Source organism: Ursus maritimus, unplaced genomic scaffold (assembly GCF_017311325.1).
Source record: "Ursus maritimus isolate PB19 unplaced genomic scaffold, ASM1731132v1 scaffold_22, whole genome shotgun sequence".
Taxonomy (NCBI): domain Eukaryota; kingdom Metazoa; phylum Chordata; class Mammalia; order Carnivora; family Ursidae; genus Ursus; species Ursus maritimus.
Window position 1 is genome coordinate 34185471 of NW_024424675.1, and position 22727 is coordinate 34208197.

General features: G+C 48.1%; 1 protein-coding gene across 3 annotated transcripts in view; it reads right to left on the minus strand.

Moving 5' to 3' along the window:
* The window catches only part of SLC13A3 (solute carrier family 13 member 3), a 44516-nt gene extending 22242 nt beyond the window's left edge, over positions 1 to 22274 (minus strand). Inside the window, exons 1-7 of one of the 3 annotated variants that reach the window (XM_040638420.1) lie at positions 21829 to 22274; positions 19131 to 19294; positions 11789 to 11855; positions 8777 to 8959; positions 6457 to 6582; positions 2464 to 2559; positions 1377 to 1481 (exon numbers count right to left, since the gene is read on the minus strand). In XM_040638420.1, the coding sequence (XP_040494354.1) occupies positions 1377 to 1481; positions 2464 to 2559; positions 6457 to 6582; positions 8777 to 8959; positions 11789 to 11855; positions 19131 to 19294; positions 21829 to 22271 (1184 nt within the window). In that variant the 5' untranslated portion in view covers positions 22272 to 22274. The remainder of the gene's footprint in view (positions 1 to 1376; positions 1482 to 2463; positions 2560 to 6456; positions 6583 to 8776; positions 8960 to 11788; positions 11856 to 19130; positions 19295 to 21828) is intronic. The other 2 variants (XM_040638422.1, XM_040638421.1) reach the window with 2 other exon arrangements.
* Positions 22275 to 22727: the final 453 nt, after the last annotated feature.

A 22727-nucleotide genomic window follows, 5' to 3' on the forward strand; every position in this document is an offset into this window, starting at 1 on the left:
AATTCCACCAGGTAGCAGGTGCTGTCATTTCTAACTTTCAAACAGACCCTGACGCTGCCCGTCCAATGCTACCACTTTGACACACGCCAGCAAGGCCTTTCCCCTACACCAGGGCTCAGTGAGCGTCTTCTGTAAAGGGCCACACAGTAAACACTTGACTTTGCAGGCCGTATGGTCTCTGTCCCGACTCAGCTTTGACCTTGCAGTGTGGAAGCTGTGCGGACGATCCATAAATGAACATAAATGTGGCTGAGTTCCAATGAAACCTTATTGGTAGACACGGACATTTGAATTTCATGTGGTTTTCATGTGTCACAGATATTATTTATCTTTTGATTTTTAGCCATTTAAAAAGGTAAAAGCCATTCAAAAACAAGAGGAGGGCCAGATTTGGCCCAGGAGCCTTAGTTTGCCAGCCCTGTCCTAGATGACAGGGGGTCACCTAGATGGTGTTAGAACTCCTGCCTGTTTCCCCCTCTCCATCCCCTAGTAAGGGGAACTCACACATTACTGAGTTCTTTCCATGAGCTCTTCTAATCACTGGACATGAACTAACTCATCGATCCTTGGAACAATCCAATGAGAATTGTACTATGACAACACCATTTTATAGATGAGAAAACAGAGGCACAGAGCCTCACCCACAGAAAAGATGCAAATGTTTTATGTGTCCGATAAGACTCTCCAGGATCTGGCTCGCCTGCCCATTCAGCCATGCTTTCCTGCCTTCCTGCCGAGCCTCAGTCACCCTGGGCTTCTCTCAGTTCTCCAAATGTGCTAAATTAAGTTGCTGCCTCCGGCTCTCAGGAGACCTTCCCAGCAGGTCTCCAGTGCTTATCGCTACTCTTCTGAACTTTGCTTCCTCCCAGAACTACCCAAAGTCAATGCCCCCCCCCCCCCGTTCTTTTCTAACATAGCCCTCTTGCTCGCTCTTTGCCCTCATCACAATCTGCAGGGTTTTGTTGTCGAACACTTGCTTTTGCCTGTGTCCCCAGCACCTGGCACAATGTGGAGCACATAATAGGCGCTCAATAAGTGTTGATCGATTCAACCAACAAACTAATGAGTGAATGAATGAACGAATGAATGAATGATGTGCTCAGAGTTGCACCACTGTTTACAAGGGGCAGAGCTGGCATTTGAACCTAGTTTTGCCTGATTCCACAGGCAAAGCTCCTAACACATGAGAACCCAAGATGTTTTATCATCTGAACCTAAACTGTTTTGCGGGTAAAGGAAGGAGCTGTTTACAGTCACGCGGGACCGAGGGTATACACCTAGCCCAGCCCCTCCAGCTGCACTGCCTCTTCAGCTCCAGACACCCCCTCCCAGAATCTTCCCCGCTGGGCTCCACCCCCAGGTCCCCCAAGTCTCACCCAGGGGTGAAGAGGCTGGCCCAGCCAGGGATGAACTTCGGATCCCGGGAGAAGAGGAGGATGGCGAACATGCAGAAAAGGGTGAACACGGCCTGTTCAGCAAACCTGTGGCACAGAGAGGCAGGCGCCCTGCTGATGGTGGGGTTTGGGCAGACCGCAGCGTGAGAAGGCCTGGGGCAGGTGCCTGCTGGCTGTGACCTGGCCTGGGGCTCTGCCTCTGAGAAGCTGCGAGAAGTAATCCACTCTCCAGAGTGAGGGGAAGGGTATCCCGGGGTGTAAGGGATTCCTGTCCAGGGGCTCCCACACTCCCCTAGGCTCCCTCCAGAGCATCAGGCACCACCTTCCCCCCAAGTTATTGATATCATGCCCACCCGGAATTTCCCAAGGTCCTAAGGAGAATCACCAGAGAGAAAGAAAAAGCAAAGCAGAGGCGAAGTCAGAAAAGCAGGAAAAAAAAAAAAAAAAGGAAACAGGCAGACAGAAACAGAAGTAGGCAGGAGAGAGGGGAACAGTCATACATGCAGAGGGACATGGCTGTACAGAGGGGCAGACAGACAGGGAGAGGGGCAGACACACGGAATCCCCAAACGTTGCAGTAAATATCTCCCCAATGTGCCCATTCCACAGACTGCGGAGCAGAGCCCAGAAAGGGTTAGTGCTTTGGCCAAGGCTGCATAGGTATTAGTGGCAGAGCCAGCTCTTGGGTGCAGACCTCCTGACTCCTAGGTATTTTCACTGAATGGGAACCATGCATTGAAAAAGTCCCCGGAAGCAGCCCGAGGTAGTGCTGGCCATCCCATGTGCCCAGAGGGAAAGAGTGCATTAGCTGGAAGGGCAGGAGGTCCCCCCCCCAACTTATACCCTGAGGGGCTCCCTGGTTCTCGGGGCGTTTGCCCCATCACCAGGGGAAGAGGCTGACTGTGTAAGCCAACCCTATACTCTCCATCCCCAGGCTTCTAGGCCATCGTCCTGAAATTCCCCCAAACTCAGCTCCCTGGGGTCCGGAGGTCAGGCCAGGAGGTAGGTCTCCTGAAAGGCTATGCAGGGCTGTCTCCCCCCACCCCGCAGGAACCCCCATACCACGCACTTGATGGGCCCCAGGTTCTGGAATTCCTCCCGAATCACAGCGCGAGCCCTGTCTTCTGCATCAGTTTTGATCTCAGATTTCTTCTTCCTCCAGCCCCTGAAACAGAAAGTAGGGAGGTGAGGAGTGGCCACTGCAAGTATGACTAACTCCTCCACTGCCCCAACACCCCCTGGCGAAGCCTCATTATCTCTGATCTGGAGGCCACAACAGTCTGCTGCGGAGAGGCCTCCCTGCTTGTGTCCTCCCTTTCAGAAATCTGCTCTCCCCACCTATAGCCTCGGTGGTCTTTTAAAAATGTGAGTCTAATCATAGGACTCCCAGTCTTACAATTCTTTAGGGGGTCAAACAGGCACCTGAATAAACTAATGCAACAGAATAGGAAGTCCAGATACAGACTGCGGATTTAGTCTATGATCAAGTTGCTATCTCAGATTGGTGTAGAAAAGATGAGCTATTCGGTCAGTCGTGTTAGACGTGCAGATCAATGTGACGGAATGGGGAGTCTAGAAATAAACCCATACTTCTGTGCTCAGTTGGGTTTTGGCAAGGGTACTAAGACCACTCAATGGGGGAAAAATCGTCTTTTATCATATGATGCTAGGACAACTGGATAGCTTCATGCAAAAGAATGAATGTGGACCCCTACCTCAAACCATATAAAAAATTTAATTCAACATGGATCAGACCTAAATTATAAGGGCCACATGTATAAAATTCTTAGAAGAAAACACAGGGGTAAATTTTTCTGGGTTTGGATTAGGCAACTATTTCTTAGATATAACACCAAAAGTTCAAGCAACCAAAGAGATAAATCAGACTTTGTCAAATTTTAAAACTTTTGTGTGTCCATAAATAGCACTGGACAGCTGGGGGGCCACTTGGAACAAAAATTGAAGTTGGGGATCTAAACCTCACATTGCATCCTAAGGACAAACTCCAAACAGGTTAAAGATCTCATTGTAAAAAGAAACAGACAAAGAAAAAAAAAAAAAAGAACCTTGATAAAAACATGAGATTCTTTCCTTTTCTTTCTTCCTTCCTTCCTTCCTTCCTTCCTTCCTTCCTCTCTTTCTTTCTTTCTTTCTTTCTTTCTTTCTTTCTTTTACAACTCCTGTAATGGGAAAATCTTTCTAACTGTAGTTGAAAATTCAGGAGCCACATGAGAAGGATTGAGAATAAGCACTAATCTTTCAATATAAAGAGTCCTAGAAACAGTAAGGCCAAGATCAATAATCCATTTGAAAAATGTACAAAGGACATAAACACAATTTAACGAGCCACAGGAAAGAAAATACCAGTGGCTCTTATGAAGCTAGGAAAGCTTTTCACGTTGCCTCTCAATAGGAAAAGTTGCTCAAAATGACTCTTAATAAACTGAATGGAGATTCTTTCTCTCTTATCAGATTGGCAAAAATCCACGGCTGCAGGCAAGCAGACACTCTCATACATTATAAATGGGAGAACAAATTCGTACAAGTCCTATGGAGAATGACTTGATAATATCTATTAAAAGGAAAAGGTATTTATTCTCTGCCTCCAAAATCTCACCTATGGACATTACAAAAACACATGCTAACATACAAAATCATATCTGTCCGGGAGACTAGCCACCAGAAAAGACACCGTATCTGCCTGTATGTGTTTAAGGAAACTCTGGAAGATGACCCAGGAAACCAATAAAAGCAGCTACCTGTTTGGGGGGAAGTACTGGGGGATGGGTAAACGAGGGCATGGCTGGGAAGAAGAATTCTCACCGCATACCTCTTTGCATCGTTTTGATTTTTGAACCACGTGTTACGTGTTGCTTATCCAGATTAAAACAACAACAACAAATGAATATATTTCTAAAAAATCCTCACAATGGCTCTTTTGTATGAAGATCAAACTCCCACAAGACCCTCAATGATCTAGCCCAGTGTTTCTTACCCTTGGAACTATTACCATATTGGGGCAGGATCTTTCTCGGCTGTGGGGTGGGATCGTTCCTCGCTGCAGGAGGCTAACTTGTGAATTGCAGAATGTTTAGAAGCACTCCGGCCTCTGTGATGCCAGGCGTAATGCCTCAGTTGTGACAACCAAAATGTCTACAGATATTGCTAAATGTCCCCTGGTGAGGGGATCAGAGGTAGGGCAAAATCATTCCCAGATGAAAACTCCTGCCTCATTCCCTGGCCTCATTTCCCACAAATCTCCCTCATCCCCTGAACTCGGTCACTTTAACCTTTCAGTTCCAGAACATCCTTTGGTACCTCCAGCCTCAGGACATTTGCACTTACTGTTCTAGCTGCTTGGAATGCTCTTCACCGTGTCCATTTCTTCCCTCCCCTTTATTGAGTTGAGTCTATTCATTCTTCATATCCCAGTTCAAAAGTCCCTTCCCCAAGGAAGCTCTCCTGACCTCCCAGTCAGGTGGGAGCCCTCCAGGGCACAGCATACGTATCTCACTGTCTTTTCCTTCACAGCACTTACGGCTGGCGTTCCTGCCGCACTTGGCTGCTCCCTGTCTGTCCTCCCCACCTTGAGTGGAAGCTCCCCAAGGGCAGGGAGGACAGCCAACACCTGGGACAGTGGTCGGCACGGAGTGGGCGCTCAGCGGATATTTGCTGAGTGGAGATGGTGTCGTGGCATTGGCCTGAAACTTCTCTGTTGCCCAGAAACACATCTGTCACTGAACTTCCCTCTACCTGCATTTCCTCCATCCCCTCATGGCTGAGCTCTGCAGAACCCTATTAGATTGAAACAGGTAGACCAGAAAAACAGGCTCTATTTCCGGCTCGGTCCTGGGCAGTTCACACACCCTGACTTGTTCAGCCTTTACTTTAGCTGTAGGTAATTTTTAGCCCCAATCTACAAGGGAAGACATTAATCCTCAGGGAGGTTACCAAATTGCTCAAGGTCACATGGAAGCGTGATTTGAATTCTGGTCCGTCTGAGTTCAAGGTTAGGGCTTGCTTCTCTGGACTAACGCGAGCTTTGAACCGAGTTTCTGTTCTGAGGAGTTCTGGGAAGCATGTGAGTCAAGGAACACCACGATCAAAGCCTTTCTATTCTCAAACATTTTCACATCTCTTTGATCCAGAGTAACTTTCACTGGTTCCATTTTACAGATGAGCAAATTAAGGCCCAGAGAGGTGAGGGGATGGAGTCGGAGAATGACTCTACGACATGCCTGCCACCCCCAGCCCTGAGCTGTCACTCCTATGTTAGGATGTCCCCAACTCCAGGCATTTGTAACCTACCTTCACAATGTTCCCATATCCACATACCACCTGGTTCGTATTTGCTTAATATCTTCCTCTAAATAGATTCATTATTTCAACTAAAGAAATGTATATAAATAGAAAGCTTTATATCACTCCCATAAATGGAAAACAAAAGTCACTTGCCATAAAAAAAGTAATCATAAAAATAAATACTTGAAAGCAAAGCAATTATTATGCTCTGGCTGGACACCGTTGCTGGCGTAGGTGTCCGGAACGGACGCTTGCTCTTTGCTGAAAAAGCTGATTTGGGAATGCTGGAAAGGTTTTACAGTTTCTCCACCACCCAGCTGAGACTTGCTCCATTCTATGTGAGTTGATAAAGGATTCTTCTTCTCACTCTATGAGTCGATGTTATTTAATACCTTGTCCTCATGCCACCCCAAGTTATCTCCTGTACCAGCGCCCCATAAAATGGGGGAGAGCGCACTTCCCTCTCCTCTGGTAGGAGTGTTTATCTTACTCAAAGGACAGTGCTATCCGTCATTACCCATGATGGGTGACGTTAACTGAGGGTCTGGGCGTCGCAGGCAGGTCACACCACCCATAACCTTCACATCCCTGGGACGTGGGGTCTACTCTAGTCACCGCATGAGAAGGGAACATGAAATTATAGGGATGACCCTCGGTTTCCGTAGGAGGAAACTCGACTTGAGAAGACCACCCTCTACCCAATGAGAAGGAAGCCAGAACCCCCGTCGGGCCCAAAGCTCGAAGTAAGCGTGAGGGGTACCTCAGGGTCATTCCCCCGTACAGGAAGGAGATCCACAGCCAGCCCACCAGCAGGAACAGCACCATGAGAGGGAAGGCGAAAATGAACCAGGAGCCGAAATTCACCACATCGCACTGTGGGAAGAAACTGGAGAAGGGGGGGGGATGAGAGCCCGCCGGGGTCAGCCCCGCTGATGCATAGTATACGTACAGGCAGCTATTCCCTGGCTAGAACACCGAGGTTTACGTGTAGAAACTAGAGTATGCTGAGTATTAACAGTGGATTGAACATATTTCAAGTTTTTTCCCTACATTTTCTGAATGTTCTATAATGTACCTACGTAATCAGCGTAAAGTAATAAAATGTATTCAGGGAGCAAAGGCCAATGGGGACACTCAGGGCAGCCTTTTCCCCACTTCCCCCACACTCCTGGCTAGAGAATCAGAACCCCGTATTACTTGGCATTCATTTTACATCCCCTCCTTCTAGACCAGAATGTCCAAGCTTATGCAATTTAAATATTGTGTGTGATTTGCATGTGATTTGCATGTAATTTACTCAAAATCCTTCACATTTGATATTTTTACTTCTATCGCCAGTATTTTTTCCTTAATTTTTTTTCAAGTTGGAAGAAAGCCCTGCTTGCCTCACAGTGGACAGGCAGCCTGAAAACCCTCTGACAGCACCTGCCCCCGCCCTGCCCCGTTCCTCCCTATCCCCCAATCGGTACCTGCCCCAGAAGGCCCCAGAGCCCACATCTTCCCTGTCCAGCCCAGGGATGTGCTCCAGCTTCGTCCTCCCGGCTGACTGGCCCTTTGCTGTCACTTCTTTCTATCTGAGGACACTAAAGGGGCCAAACCCAGATTGTCCCCACGTCTCAAGCGGGACCATCTTGGCTTCTGGTTTTTCAGTCCCTAAGCAAAACCCAGAAGGCACAGCGAGGCCTTGCTCAAAGGTGAAAAGACACCAAAGGTGTGCAGGGGGCTTAAGTCAATTGGGGGAAATACTGATGCCTGGCCCCCATCCACACCTCCTGAATCAAAGTCTCTGCCACGGAGACCCAGGCATATTTTTCTCACCCTCCTGGCTGACTCTTCTCTGCACCCTGGCTGAGGACCCCTGGCTTCTACCATCAACTCTGAAAATCAAAAGATTTTAGAACCTGAGAATATAGTGGAGGATTAAGGTTTAAAATCGGCTCAAGACGTAAAACACAGGTGTACTTAGAATTTCTCATGAAAATCACCTTGATGAAAAGTGATAGCAAACCTGCTCTCAGGAAGCCCAGCTTTCCCCCTTCATCCTAGGAAGTCCTTGATTCTTCGGTTGACTATCGAGAAGTTGGCCAGCACCTGAGGCCACGTTGCATAGGAAGCACTTCTGTTGTGTCTGTTTGCCAAATGCTTACATTTGCGTTCTTGTGATTAAGTGAACATATGATGTATTTCCACTGCAAAGGAAGCTTAGAATCCCCACCTCTCAGAATCCTGGACTCTGAAAATCTTAGGAACAGAATCTTGAAATACTGGGATTATTTACATCTTCAAACTAAGAGGCTCGGGATAATGGAATTGACAAGTCATGCCATCTGAGAATCTTTCTCTTTTATTCTCCCGCCCTGAGGGGTGGACACCCAGACACTCTTTGAACAGCTTCATTGCTGGGGAGACTTCAGCTTCTGGCAGAGCCCACTCCATGGTTGGCCTGTGCACCTGGTTGCCAGGCTTCTCCTGGAGCCTCACAGCCACAGACCAAAGCCGCTGGTTGGGGGTTGTTTTTAGAGTAGATGTCACATCATGTCATTACTTCGCTCCCAGCTCCCCACTGACTCCCCATCTCACTGGCAGGAAAAGCTGGGGTCCTAACAACTTACCTTATCTCCTCCCACGCTTCCCTCTGCCTTCCGCACCCCCGCCTCACTGGTCTCTGTGCTGCTTGCCTTTGAACAGGCTATTCCGTCTGGAATGCTCTTCCCTCCCGTGCTCCCATAGCTTCTAGGTCCCAGATGTCACCCTATTAGAAAGGTCCCACATCCCCGACCAGCCTATATAAAATAGCATCCTCTCCTGTCCCTTCCACACCCTTATGCTGTTTTGTTTTATTTCATAATTTATCACACCAACATATAATATATCCATTCCCCTTTTCCTTTATTGCCTGTCTCCCCCACCAAAATGGAAGTTCCCCAGGGCAGGCACTTTGCTGGGTTTGGACCCTGCTGGGCCCCCAGAGCATGGCCAAGAGAAGACATCCAGTACAGACTTCCCCAACGTGTAATGGAGAGGGACAAGGGTGGGAGGAGCGGAAACTCCAGGGCTGGGGGGAGCACACCTGCTTTTACCTTTTGAGCTGGCCAAGCAGGATGAGGTTGGGGGCCGTGCCTGTGAGGGTGGCAGTGCCCCCAATGCTGGCCGAGTAGGGGATGGAGATGAGGAAGCCCTTCCAGATGTTTCTGCGATACTCCTCCTCCTTCTTGCAGTCTGCCACAAGGTCCAATGGAGCCTCGGCCTCAGGGCAGTCTTTGCTTTAAACAAACCCAAAGAGAAGCCGTTCAGAGCACATTCAGAATCCTGGGCCTCATGGGGAAACACACTGGGTGGGTTGGGAAAACTAAGTGGTCTTCCTGGCGGGCATCTCAGCACCGGCATCAGAAGCCTCTAAAGCCGGGCAGCCTTCCAGCTTCAGTGCTCTGGGCAGGTGCCTCTGGTTCGGGTGAGTTCGCGGCGGCAAGGACTGCGGTTTATATGGAAAACAACCTAAATCTCCATCATAAAGGGGTTGGCTAGATAAAACCGCTCCTCTTTCTGGCTGGAACACCAACGCGGCTATTAAAAACGATGATCTCGATGGATGTTTGTTAAGATGAAAGATATCCATAACGTGAAGGGGGAAGTGTCGGTAACCGCACTGCTTAATTTTTTTTATTTTTAAACTATTCACATATGTTACGAATATATGAGTATCAAGAAAAATTTAGAATGGTATACACAAAGTTGCGTTGGTGCCTTTCTTGGGGGTGGAAATACGGATTCTTTTTTATCCTCTTTTTTTCTTTCTTTGTATTTTCTGGGTTTTCCTGGTGCAGTTAAAAGAGTATTGGGAAAGAATAAAATTAAAAAGTATTAATTATATAATTAAAAGATAATGACATTGCCATAAATTTATGGAGGTGAAAAGATGTTCCCTACCTTCCATTAAGTGAGACAGGTTACAGAAGAGCATATACGCATTAGCAATGTTTTTATTTAAAAAATGCATTTCCGTACATAGAGAGGCATCCAGAAATAGTCTAGAATAGTATTCACTTAACGGTTTTAATCTATCTTTGGGAGTGAGATACTGTGTACATTTTTCTTTTTGTTTAAGTGTATTCTTTTAAATTGTGCAATTATAAAATTTTTATAAGTGAATGAAATTAAGAATTGTCCCTGTATAACACATTAATTTCTTTTCTTTCTTTTTTTTTTTTAGAGAATCAAAGATACTTCAAATATCTTCTGGCCTTAATTACTACATAAGAGGCCCCTTATCTGGAAGGCAATTGGGATATGATTTGGGGTCTAAAAGGAAGACAAGGACTGGACGCAGCTGGAGACAAATGTCATGGCCTGACCTCTCAGGGTGAAAGTTCTACCAGGAACTGTGGGCTCCCCCAGACGTGGGGACCCAACCAGACTGAGCCTCACAACGAGAATGAGAGAACAGAAGGGGCCTGAGGGCTCATCTAATGCAAGCCCCTCTTTGTTCAAATGGGGAAACTGAGGCCTAGAGAGGGGACTTTCATTCCAATGGACATAGAGTCTCCATCCAATGGATGGGGTTTGCATTCAGGGGACATGGAGTTCTAGAGAATGAGGACTGGGTCTTTTCCACTAGATTCAGCACAAGCTCTGTGTGGGCAGATGGTCCAAGTAGATTCCTCAGTTGTGGGGTAGTGAGTGGCTGGGCCAGTCACAGTCACCATACCTCAAAGCTGGACTAAAAGCCCCCAGATATAGTACCAAGAAGGAGCAGAGACCATGAAATAAGACAACCAGACATGAGGTCACATCCCTCCTCTGCTAAAAGCCTCCACTGGATCCCATGTCATTCCAAGTCAAGGCTACACCATTGGCCTATGAGGTCCCTCATGCTCTGCCCCCCCCCCACCACCACATAAGCGATTTCTCTGACCCTAATTCCTCCCATCCACTCACCCAACTCCAGCCATACTGGCTTCCTGGCTGCTTTCGACTCTCAGGATCTTTGTACCTGCAGGCCCATCTGCTGAGAACACTCTTCCCAAAGATCCCCCCTTGACCCCTCACCTCCTATAGGTGTTTGCTTACGTGTGACCTTCTTGGAGAGGCTTTTCCTGACCACTTATTTTAAAACGGCCTTTTCACACCCCACAGGCCCCCTCCCTAGCCTTCTTTCCTGCTCTGTTCTCCCGCATAGCCCTTACCAACCATCTGACATGCTGTGAATTTTACTCATGTGTTCGTTTCCTGTCATCAAGACGTAAACTCCACAAGGGCTGGATTTTTGTCCGTTGCTGCGTCCCTGGCAGTGCCTGGCTCATCGTAAGCTATCTGTAAATATTTGTTGAATGAATAAAACAGACCTGACTGATGTCCAGCAATGCCTCCGGCAGGTGACCTGACTTCCTGCTGTTTCATCACCCAAGGTAACAACGCCATGCGTAACAAGCGCATGTAGGAGCCGGTATGATCCGTACTTGCTCAACACAATCTCATTTGCTGTCAAAAAAACCCTCTAAGGTGGGTTCCACTCTCATGCCCAGTTGGTGGTTGAAACTAGCAGGGGCTCAGAGAGATTAAGTGACTTGTCCAAATCACACAGCCGGTAAGTGGCAGAGCCAGGTTCGAAGTCAGGTCTGCAGGGCTCCGAACCCCAAGATCTTAACCACGCTGCCAAATATAAAGGACACCAGCCACTAAACGTGCTGTCAATGTGAAGATGCTTCCTAAGTCACACCAGCGTGAAGGACTGTGATTGTCTCTTAGGAAGTTTTGTCTTTAGAGGCTCTGGATGCCGGTCTGCATGACTTTCCTCCTTGACTGTCATGTAGTTTGTATGCTCCTGCTCCTCTGGACCCTCCTCTCAGAGCCTCCCCCTTACCAGAGGGACTTAATATGCTCCCCTGCCCTTTCTACCTACGCTTGCATTTTTTTTAAAGGAGGCTGGGTATGTCCAAGCCCAAGCCAAAGGGATGGATGGTAGACACTTGGGCACTAGGTCATTTGGAGAAAAATCTGGGGCTGGGGGGAGGATTGCTTGCAGCATTGAATTCTTGTTCATCATCTCCTCAGATCAAGCACTGGTTCCTCCATCAATTGTACCAGGAACTCACTCTTCTGTGCTGGCAAGAAATTGCATCTCCGTGGGCACGGGGTGCAGGCCGTTCCTCCGCACAGCCACTAGGAGGAAAGAGCATGATGTCTTTAGTGTAATGTAACGAATGGACGGGAGCATTCCTGTTCTCATGTCGTCAGTGAAAAGGGCTTCTTCAGGTTTCCCTCCTATACTGTTAATTAAATTTTTTAAAAAGGCACTCAAAATTCCCTCCTTCCATCCCACCCGTCCCTATTTGAAGATGGCCCCAGGCCTGTGGGCAGGGATTAAGTGGCAGGTCCTCTGGACTAGACTCACCCAGGCTGCCATTGCCAAAGGCATATTTGAGAAAGACTAGTTAGAATAGATCAGCAATAGGCTGGGTGACCCCACTCTCTCTCTCATTCATTCATTCATTCATTCATTTAGTATTTGTTGAGCACCTACTGTGTGCTATTGGGTATGAGCTTGTGGTACACAGTGAATAATACAGAACAAGCTCCCTGCTCCCATAAAGGTTATATTCTAGAAGGGGAGCCAGACGATAAATGAATACAGAACATCTCAGGTAGTGACGGAGGAAAGAAAAGTGGGTGATATGTGGAGAGTGATCACAGAGTGGGGACGGGAAGCAGGTGGGTTGCTGTGATCAGGCCAACTGAGAAGACACCATGAGCTGATGGCAGCTGATTTGAGACCTAAGGATAAAAGGAGCCAGTCACAGGAAGAGCTATAGGAAGAGGGCTTGAGGCAACAGGTGCAGCAAGTGCAAAGGCCCTGAGGTGAGAGTGTATCTGATGTGTTGAGAAGAAGAGCAAGCAGTAGGGCCGGAGGGGCATGAGGAAGGGAGAGAGCAGTAGGAGGGGAGGTGAGGGAAGGAGCGGGGGTGAGGAGGCCAGGAGGTGGGCTGGGTCACGCAGAGGTCTTGGGGCTTACAGCAAGGACTTTGGCTTCTACACCGAATCAGATGTGAGCAGAGCCAGGGGAGTGTTTGAGCAGAGGAGAATAGAGTCAGGACAGGTCTGGCTTCCTTTTAAAGACATCCCTTGTCTGATAGATTAGTCGCCCCAGAAGCCTTCAGTAACATTTTGGAAACAAGAAAAACTGAAGGGATTAAAATTTCTTGCAGCTAAAACCATTACTAGGAGCAAAAAGACCTATCTCTGAGCATTGAGAGTGTGACTGATAGCTAAACACATGGGTTCTGGGTTCAAATCACGGATCCGTCACTTACTACGTAACGTTACATCAGTGGTTCCCAACTGGGCCAAGTCTGCCTCCAAGGGACATTGGGTGATGTCTGGAGATATGTTCGTTGTCATAACTGGAGGTGGAGGTGGAGGTGGAGGTGGAGGTGGGGGTGGGAGTGTGTTACTGGCATTTAGTGGGTAGAGGCCAGGAACGCTGTTAAACATCCTATTATAATAGCACAAGTCGGCCCCCACAACCATGAATTATCCCGCCCAAAATGTCGTAGTGCTGGCGTTGAGAAACCCTGGTTTAGATAAATCCCTTAATCTCACTGTACCTCAGTTCTTTAATTCATAAAATGGAAGTAATAATTCTCCTAAGGTTGTCAGGAGGATTAAGGAGTTGACCCATTTGCTATAGATAGAATGCTTGCATCCCCCCACAATTCATATGCGGAAACCTAATCCCCAATGTGACAAACTAGGAGGTAGGGACTTGGGGAGGTGATTTAGGTCAGAAGTGCAGAGCCCTCATGAATGGGATTTGTGCCCTTATAAAAGATGCCTCACAAAGCTCCCTTACCCCTCCCGCCATGTGTGGACACAGCAAGATGGTGGCCATCTGTGAACCAAGAAACAGTCCCTCACCAGACAACAAATTTGCTGGCACCTTGATCTTGGACTTCCCGATCTCCGGAACCGTGAAAAATAAATGCCCAATCTATGCCATTTTTGTTACAGCAGACTGAAGGGATTAAGACACCATTTAAAGCAGGGACTGGCAAATTTCTTCCGTAAAAGACCAGATAGTAAATATCTTAGTCTTTGGGGGCCCTATCGTCTCTGTTGTACTCAACTCTGCCATGAGAGCAGCCTAGACAATATAGAAATGAATATGTGCGGCTAAACCTTTATTTTTGGATACTGAAATTTGAATTTCATAGAATTTTCATATGTCACAACACATTCTTCTTTTGATTTATTCAACCATTTAAAAATACAAAAACAATGCTTAGCTCACAGGTCGCACAAAAAGCAGGCCCCAGGCTAGATCTGGTGGGCCAACGTTTGCCAGAATCGCCACTGAAAGAATTTAACAGGAATCTGAACGCTGGCAAGGATTTAGTCAATGTGGGTTTCTCTTGAGATAGAAGAAGAAAGAGGCCCTCTGACATCTGGAACTGGTCGGACCAGATATGCCGTGTTGTTCTCTTGCTGGACCTAAACGATCTTACACATCACCAGCGTCGGACAGAGATGAACATGAGACATGCGAGGGCACTTTATAATCTTGTCTTAGACCAAAGCCACTGGCCACCCACAAAATGCCAAACGTCCCCCTCTCTCGCCAACTGAATGGCTACTTCTTTACTAGTAGAATTGCCCCTGATTTCTGACATCGTTCAACGTAGAGCAAGTTCCTTAGACCCCCACAAATGCCTCAGCCACAGCCCAAGCCCCGTGAGAGGTCCTTTCTAACACGTGACTGAGGTCATTTCGGAGGAAGGGTCCGGACTCCAGCTGCAGCTCTTTCCTGTCTCAGCAGGTGGCTTGGGGAGCAAGTCCCGCCCCCTCTCCACTCTGGGCTGCTCCTTTCCTGTTGGTACCCACAGGGAGCGGGAGCCATGGGAGCCGTGGGAGCCGTGGGAGCCGACGGTCACTTGACCGCGGCTGGGCCTGCTGACCGCCTGCAGAGGTCTGAAGGCTAAATGCAGATCAGCTCACCCGGGTGATAAGACCCTACACGTTGGTGCAGCTTAAGTTTCCTTCAAGTCCTAGTTGAGAGGGATTTATTTATTACCTGTCTCCCCCATGGATTCCCAGCTCCACTGGTGCAGTCTTGTGCACTCAGAACACTGTTCGGCACATAGTATGTGTTCAATAAATGTGCGGAATTCATGAGTGAACGAATGAATGGATCAGTTACGCCACTGTTCTAAACCTCAGCGTCCTCCTACATAAAATGGGGGGAGGGCGCCTGTGCAGCTCAGTTTCCTCCTCTATAAAATGGGCACGATGACACGGCCATCCCTACAGCACCGTAGTGGAGAATCTAATGAGCACACACACGTGGGGCGCTGGAGAAGCCACCACCCACGTGGCCCCTCGGTCCCTCAGGCAGCACAGGGAGCCGAGCTGGGTGAAGACACTGAAGAGAAACATCAGGGCTGCTCTCCAAGATTGAGGACCCCCCACCCCGAGTCTTGTCCAGCGAGCCCTGCCCTGCCCCAGGCTCTGTCCCGCTCTGGCATGGTGCTTACAAGCAGATTCTAGTTTCAGACAGAGCTCAGCAACTAACTAATCCTTTTGCCTCCCTGAGGCCCAGTGTCCGCATCTGTAAAATGGGATCACCTACCTCCTAGCACCGTTATGATTACATGAGCTGACGCGTGTGAAAAATACAGCACCGCGTCTGGCATGTGGTCAGTCTTCAGGAACTGAGAGCTCACACTGTCATCATTGTTGTTGCTGTGGGTACCCCTCATGGACCTAGAGCCCCCAGGAGCCTCCCCACCCCTGTCTTGGTCCACTAACACTCTTCCACTCCCTCCATGCGTGTCTTCACAACCTGCCACCAGGACAGAGCACAGAGACTGCGTGAAAGGGAACATCTCTCTTTTGCTCTGGCATTAACTTTGTTTTCGGTCTTAAGGCTGATCATTAATCAATCCCTGCTCTCTGATCCCACCGCCTGCGAAAGTAGGTGTCTGCCCCAGCTTCCCAGGCCCTCCTACCTCCTGACATCCTGCAGCATTCGGCAGAAGACTCTGGATTTCACCTTGCACCCAACACTGAGTGCGACCATAGGCAAGTCCCTTCCCCTTCCTGGGTCTCAGATTTTTTATCTTGATAATGAAAGGAAAATGGCTTTCAAACTTTTTTTTTTTTGGCCGCTAGACTCTTTGGAAAAAACTTGTGTATGAGGCAGAATACCAGAGGTTAAGGGTTCAGGCTCTGAAGTCAGCCAGCCTCGATTCAAAATACCAGAGCCGCGGTTTTGAAACCGTGACCTTGGAGGCTAGTTCATCCTCTCTCTCTCTCTTTTTAAAATGTCTTCCTCAGTTTCCAATCTTCTAAATGACGTCACGGCTGGCGCCACGTCCTGCAGACGGTAGGCCCTGCGAAGAGCCCTACGAGGAGCCCCAGCACGAAGTACGGGTTCAGTAAACCATCTGTGATTGTTACGGGGATGCCCAGCGGATAAAACAGGTGAAGTGGGGGAGCTGCGGTAGACATAGGAGAAGGTGCAGAGTCTTCTCTGCTTGTCACCACTCCAAGGGGACGGTGACACGGTTCTCTGGAAGCCCCAAGACTCCGGGGAAACAGTGTGAAAACAAACGAAGCCAACTCTGGCCTACGGGCCAAATCTGGCCCACGGCCTGCCGACTGAGAAGGGTTTTTACATTTTAAATGGCCGGATAAAGTCAGTAGAGGCCTAATATTCATGATGTAAAAATTACATGCAGTTTTCATTTCAGCACCCATAAATAACATTCCATTGGCACCCAGCCACGCCCACTTACTTACATCTCGCCTATGGACGCTTTCTCTCGGCAAGGGCGCAGTCTGAAGTTTGAACAGGGCGATGTGTGGCCAGCAAAGCCTGACATATTTCCTGTCTGGTCACTTACAAAAACAGTCTTCTGACCCCTGCTGTAGAACATCTCTTCCCTCCCACGTGGAAGACTTTGACCTTTCGTAGGTCCGGGCTCTGCTCCTTTACCAACAATGTAACTGATTCTGGTCATGTCACTTTCCCTCCCTGAACCTCACCTGTAAAGTACTTATCATCATTTCTAGCTTTCGGGGCTGACGTGAAAATAAAATAAGCAAGACCCTGGTGGCATGATCGGCAAAGACCCATACCACGGTAAACGAGATTAACTTAGACGATACGTGAATCGATATTGAGATTTTTAACATATAGATCAATTTTTAACACATATTCAGAAAAACATAACTAGCACTCAAAGCCCGTGGTTTCATGAATCATGTTTGCTGTGTTATTTGGCATAAATGATCCAGAGTTCCCAGGGTACATCTGCCATCTATCCCTCAACACGTGGTTTTCCCAGGTGGCATCTCTTGGTCCCCACATTATGTTCACGTACCAGCCAGCAGAACTGGAGGGCAGGAAGGGCAGGCCCCGGAAGTCGCACGCACCATTGCCACTCAGAGACTATTGGCCGCGCTTAGTCAAGGGACCACACCTAATTGTAAGGGAAGCAGGGAAATTCAACTTTTTCTCTCCAAAGCCATGTGCCCATGTGGGGCTTTGGTTACTAAAAGAACAAAGACTCAATATTGGTGATAAAGTAGAGATTTCTGCCCACATAGGAACCAATCGAAAGCTTCCTTTTTAAATACATTTATGTAAATAGGGGCGCCCGGTGGCTCAGCCGGTTAAGAGTCCAGCTCTTGGTTTCCGCTCAGGTGATCCTCAGGGTCATGAGTTCGAGCCCCACGTGGGCTCTGCGTTGAACATGGAGCCTGCTTGAGATTCTCTCTCCCTCTCTCTCTGCCCTACCCCCTGCTCGCACGAGGAGCTCTCTCTCTCTCTCAAACGTAAATAAATAAATTAATTAAATTAAATACATTTATGTAAATAAAAAGAAAGATGTTTTAAAGCCCACAGAATGTGGCAGCCACTGCCACAATGAGGGAAAGACTAAGGGAATCATACAGGTGCCAGTGAAAAGTCCTGATAGCTTTGTGCCTCTGAATCAATCCTGAAACTGCCTTTCTCTGCCTTCTTGATATTTGAGGAAAACAAACCCTTATGTTTCAAGCCACCTGCAGACAGACCTTCTTTGCCTACGCTCCCACGGACGCAGCTGGTTCCATGGGTAAGAGAGTGCGCTCTGGAGCCAGCCTGCCAGGGTGCAAAGCTGGGCTCAGTCATTTGTCTGCTGTGTGACTTTGGGAAGTCACTTCCCTTCTCTGAGCCTTTGCTTCATCATCTAAGAATGCAGAGGCTACTTGTATTTTGTTTTGTTTAGAACACAGTTTCCGAGGTTCAAGGGAATCAAATCCTTCAGTTGGTGGCATATTCTCACTGTCCTTGTACAAGGACCCTCTTTTGTTTTTTCTTTTTCTTCCTTCCTTCCTTTCTTCCTTTCTTTTCTTTCTTTCTTTCTTTCTTTCTTTCTTTCTTTCTTTCTTTCTTTCTTTCTTTCTTTCCTTCTCTCTTTCCTTCTTTCGTCCCTTTGATTCCCATTTCCCACTCCCATCCTTTGCAGAGCAACCATGCTGATGCGTTTAATCTGTAGGTTTTGTTAGCTTAAGGTCTTGCAAAATGGTCACTTGCATGAATTTTTCATTTACCTAATGGTATTGTCTTCTAGATCTCATTCTGGACTTTTTCCCCCCAATCACAACTATGTTTTGTGAGATCCATTTCTAGAACCATGTTCCTCTAATTCTTTGCTCCTAAAAGCAGCCCGGCGCTCAAGGGTACACACTTGACCTTCCCCTTTACTGGTGGTGGCGCTCACGTGGCTACGAACTCACCACACCACGGAGAATGTGCAACAGATGCTGTCACGCCTGTCCCTCGTGGACCTCTGTCAGAATTCCTTTGGCACTGGTATCCAGGAGCCAAACTATCGGGTTACAGGGTATGTACACTTTTCTTTTTTTTTTAGGGTATGTGCACATTTAATTTGATTAAATATTTGCAGAATAAGAAAGGCTGACCCCGTGCACATGCTGTCTGGCAAAACACAAGGGTTCCCATGGTCCCCTTCTTGCCAACATAGGACACTGTCTAGTTTTCTTATCTTTGCCAGTCTCACTGCAGTAAATCTCATGGTTTCAGTTTGCATTTCTCTAGGTATTAGTGATGTTGGGCACCTCTTCGAATGCTCTAAAATCAGGTGAAAGTCTCGTATCTACTTCCTAAGGCTGTTTTGAGAGGTAAACGAGATAATGCAGGCTAAGTGTTGAACTCATCACTCAGTACGCAGTCAGCACTCCATGAATGCAAATCTTTTAAAAACCAAAGTATCGAGGTTGACTTAGCTACTTTTCAGTTATTATTGCTATTTAAACACTTGGCACATAGGAGATGCTCAGTAGTGCATTCCCTTCACCCTCCCCTCACCCTCTGGGCGTCCGGCTCCCACTCCTCCACATTGGTGGGGCTGCCCCAGTCCCCTTCTGCAGCCTCACCTGCGTTCTCATCACTCTGCCAGTTGAGGTCCTTCTGAGCCTCCTTCTGGCTGAAGAGACTTTTCAGGATGGCGCTGGCAATGGGCAGCATCATGGCAGTGGAGGCCGTATTGCTCAGCCACATGGACAGGAAGGAGGTGGTCACCATCATCCCCAGGATGAGCCTGGGAACAGAGGGAGTTAGAGGTACATCCGGAACGGGGGCCTAGGAGGTCCTCTTTACCACCCCTGGGGAATCCAGCCCACTCGTTTTCAGACAGGAAGTTAAGGCCTAGCGAGGACAAGGCAGTGACCAAGTGGGGACCAGATTCACTCACCAGCCTTATTTCAGGTCTAAGGACACTGATTCCACACGTTTCAGTGAACTGGCCACAGGTACCCAAGGTAAAATAGTCCAAAGATACCCCAACACTGAAGTTTTCTCTCCCTTGCCCCCCAGTCGTTGATGGCTTCCATGACAGAATAAAGTCACCTTGGTTTGGCACCAAGACTGTCCACCATATCTCCCCAAACCATCTTCCCAGCCTCTTCTCCCACTTCCCCTCCCATTTCTACCAGGCACCTGCTCAGACTCCCCTGGACTCACCAACACATCCAACAGGCCCCGATCTCCTGCCTGCCTACCATTGCTTGGCCCCCTCCCACCAGCAGGAATCCAAATTCCATGATCTTTTTTCTTTACATTGAATTCTTAACCCACCTGGAATTTATTTAGATGTCTAGTATGAAGATCTAAGTAGATTTTTTTTAAAAGAATAAGCCAGTTATTCCAACGCTCACCATTTACTGAATAATCCATTCCTTTCCCACTGATTTAGATTTCTTCTAGAATATGTATCCAGCATTGAAAAAAATCTGTTTCTGGACTAGTGTCATGCTGTTTTCATTGTTCTAACTTTATCATATGTTTGAATAGCAGCCCCACCCAGTCTTCAAGGTCAAATGTAACGTGCTCCATGAAGAAGTCTACCCCTTACCTCTCCTGTGGGCTCCCACACCACAGATGCCCCTCGGGTTAGAATTCCGCTTTGCACTGGAATCAGTCCTATAGATACAATCTCTCCCACAGGACTGACAGTCCCTCCAGAGCCTGCGGAGTGCCTGACACAGAGCCGATACTAGAAACCTAGGAGTTATCTAGAACCTTCTTCTCCTTAACCACTACCCCCATCGATTTTATCAACCAAAGAGCTCTCAAAGCTGCCCATTCTGTTCATCTCCACTGCTACCACCCCAGTCCAAGCTGTCACCATTGCTCGTCCGGACACCCAGAACAGTCTCCTAACTAGGCTGTCCCCAGAGTCACCCCTAATCTGCTCTCCACCTGGCAGCCTAGAGGAATTTTTTTTTAATGCAAATCTGGTCATGTCATTCCCCAACTTTGAACACTTCGAAGTGGAGATTCATAACCAGCAGGGCCATGGATATAATTCAGGATGGAAACGAGAAGGGAAAACGCATTTTTATTTGTCTAACCTCTAATGGAAATTAAGTATGTCCTTTGGTGATAAACAAACACAACAAAGCTCAATAGTATTAGAAGTGCCTGGGACTCCGTCACCAATTAAGATCACAGATATTTTCAGATCTTGTTATAATAGATGCAAACATCTTGGAATTCCACTGACACTCAAAACAGCCTCAAAATGCAGTTGTTATTAGGCCAGTAGAGGGATCTTACCATTTACCGTAAAGGAGTACATACGGTACCACGTCACAAATTTGTTTTTAAACATTTATTTGGGTCACTGCATTTGCTTGTGTTTGCTGTTGTTTTAAATCGTACGTGCTTTATACATTTAAAAATATTATTCTAGCAAGGGATCCTTAAGATGCAACAGATTGCAAAGGAAAAAAAAAGATTAAAAGAACAGTGCAACCCTATTATAAAGTCCATTTAATTCTCTTAGGATGAAAGTTCAATCCTAGCCAGGGAGCCCAAGGCCCTGCAGGAATGGCCCCTGCCTCTCCATCTCTCCGGGGCCATCTTGCCACCCGCTCCTCACCTACCTGGGCTATTAAATAGCAAACTAGGAAGATAACGACCAGGATTTATTGCACTTTACAGGTCTAAGCTATTATATCTTAATTTTACAGCCAAAGAGAGAGAAGTTAAGTCATTTCACAGAGCGGGAAAAGTGGGGTTCAGCCCCAGCAGTCTGAGTCACCTTGCTAAGATGGCCCTCTCTAAAACTACTGGACACGAATCACTGGGGGCCAGGCCTGGGATAAGCATTTCAACTGACTCCCCAGGTGATTCTTTTTTTTTTTTTTTTTTTTTAAGATTTTATTTATTTATTCGACAGAGATAGAGACAGCCAGCGAGAGAGGGAACACAAGCAGGGGGAGTGGGAGAGGAAGAAGCAGGCTCATGGTGGAGGAGCCTGACGTGGGGCTCGATCCCGTAACGCTGGGATCACGCCCTGAGCCGAAGGCAGACGCTTAACCGCTGTGCCACCCAGGCGCCCCTCCCCAGGTGATTCTTACACACTTTCGAGAACTGCCCAAGAGCCTGGCACTGTGTCTGGCATACAGAAGGGGCTCATAACATATTCAGGGAATGAATGAGTAAATGGAAGGTGGGACATGATGAGCTTGTGGGCCTGGGGGGTCAGATCAGGAAGAGTGAGTTTGGGCTCCAAGAGATGCGGTCCCTCTGCCTTCCCACCTTTGGGCTGCACCCATTACCTGGCCTTACCTGGCTGGCTGGACCCCAACGAGCATGAGGATCTTGAGGGCGATCCTTCGGTGCAGGTTCCACTCCTCGATGGCGCTGGCCATGATCAGCCCGCTGAGGAAGAGGAAGTTGGTGTCCAGGAAGTACTGGGGGCAGACCTTGCTGGAGGGCAGGATGCCCAAGAAGGGGAAGAGGATGATGGGCAGCAGGGCCGTCACCGAGAGGGGCAGGGCCTCTGTGCACCAGTACACCGCCATGAGCAGGATGACAAACAGGCAGCGGCCTTCCTGCAGGGGGGAGGGGGGGAGATGCAGCTCAGAAGGGTCAGCGGAGCCCTGGGTGGGAGGGGGAGAAGAGATCCTGGGGCAGCACCCATCGAGGCACGTTCCGCAGGGAAGCTGTGGAGAGGGTGAGCGCCCAAAGCTTTGACCTTGAGCAGATAACATCACCTGTCTGAGCCTCATTTTGCTCAACTATACAACGGGGAAGCAACATCTGTCCATTTTATAAGACTGTTTGAGGATTACACGAAATGCTCCATTGGTTTAGGAGTAGACCCTGAGATGAGCATGAGAGTGAAACTAGTTTACTTGGTAGAGGATCCCAGAATGTTCTGGAAGGGCAATAGGGAAGCGAAACAGAAGGAAGCCAATACAGACAGTGTATTCATGGGAAGATTACCCCTATGGGCAGTTGAGGCTCAATCCTGATGGGGGACCCTGGGAGAGGGTGTAGATCATGCTTCAGAGTTGATCTCCTGGGAAACAAGAAAGCTGGCTTTTTACCTGCCAACTCCTGGCCATCACTGGTTGAAGGCTGCTCCTGGGAGCATTAACTCCCCGCACTTCCGGCCTGCCCCGCATACAGTGAGAGAACACACCGGTACAGAGCGTCTCAGGTTCAGCAGGAGGCTACGGGCA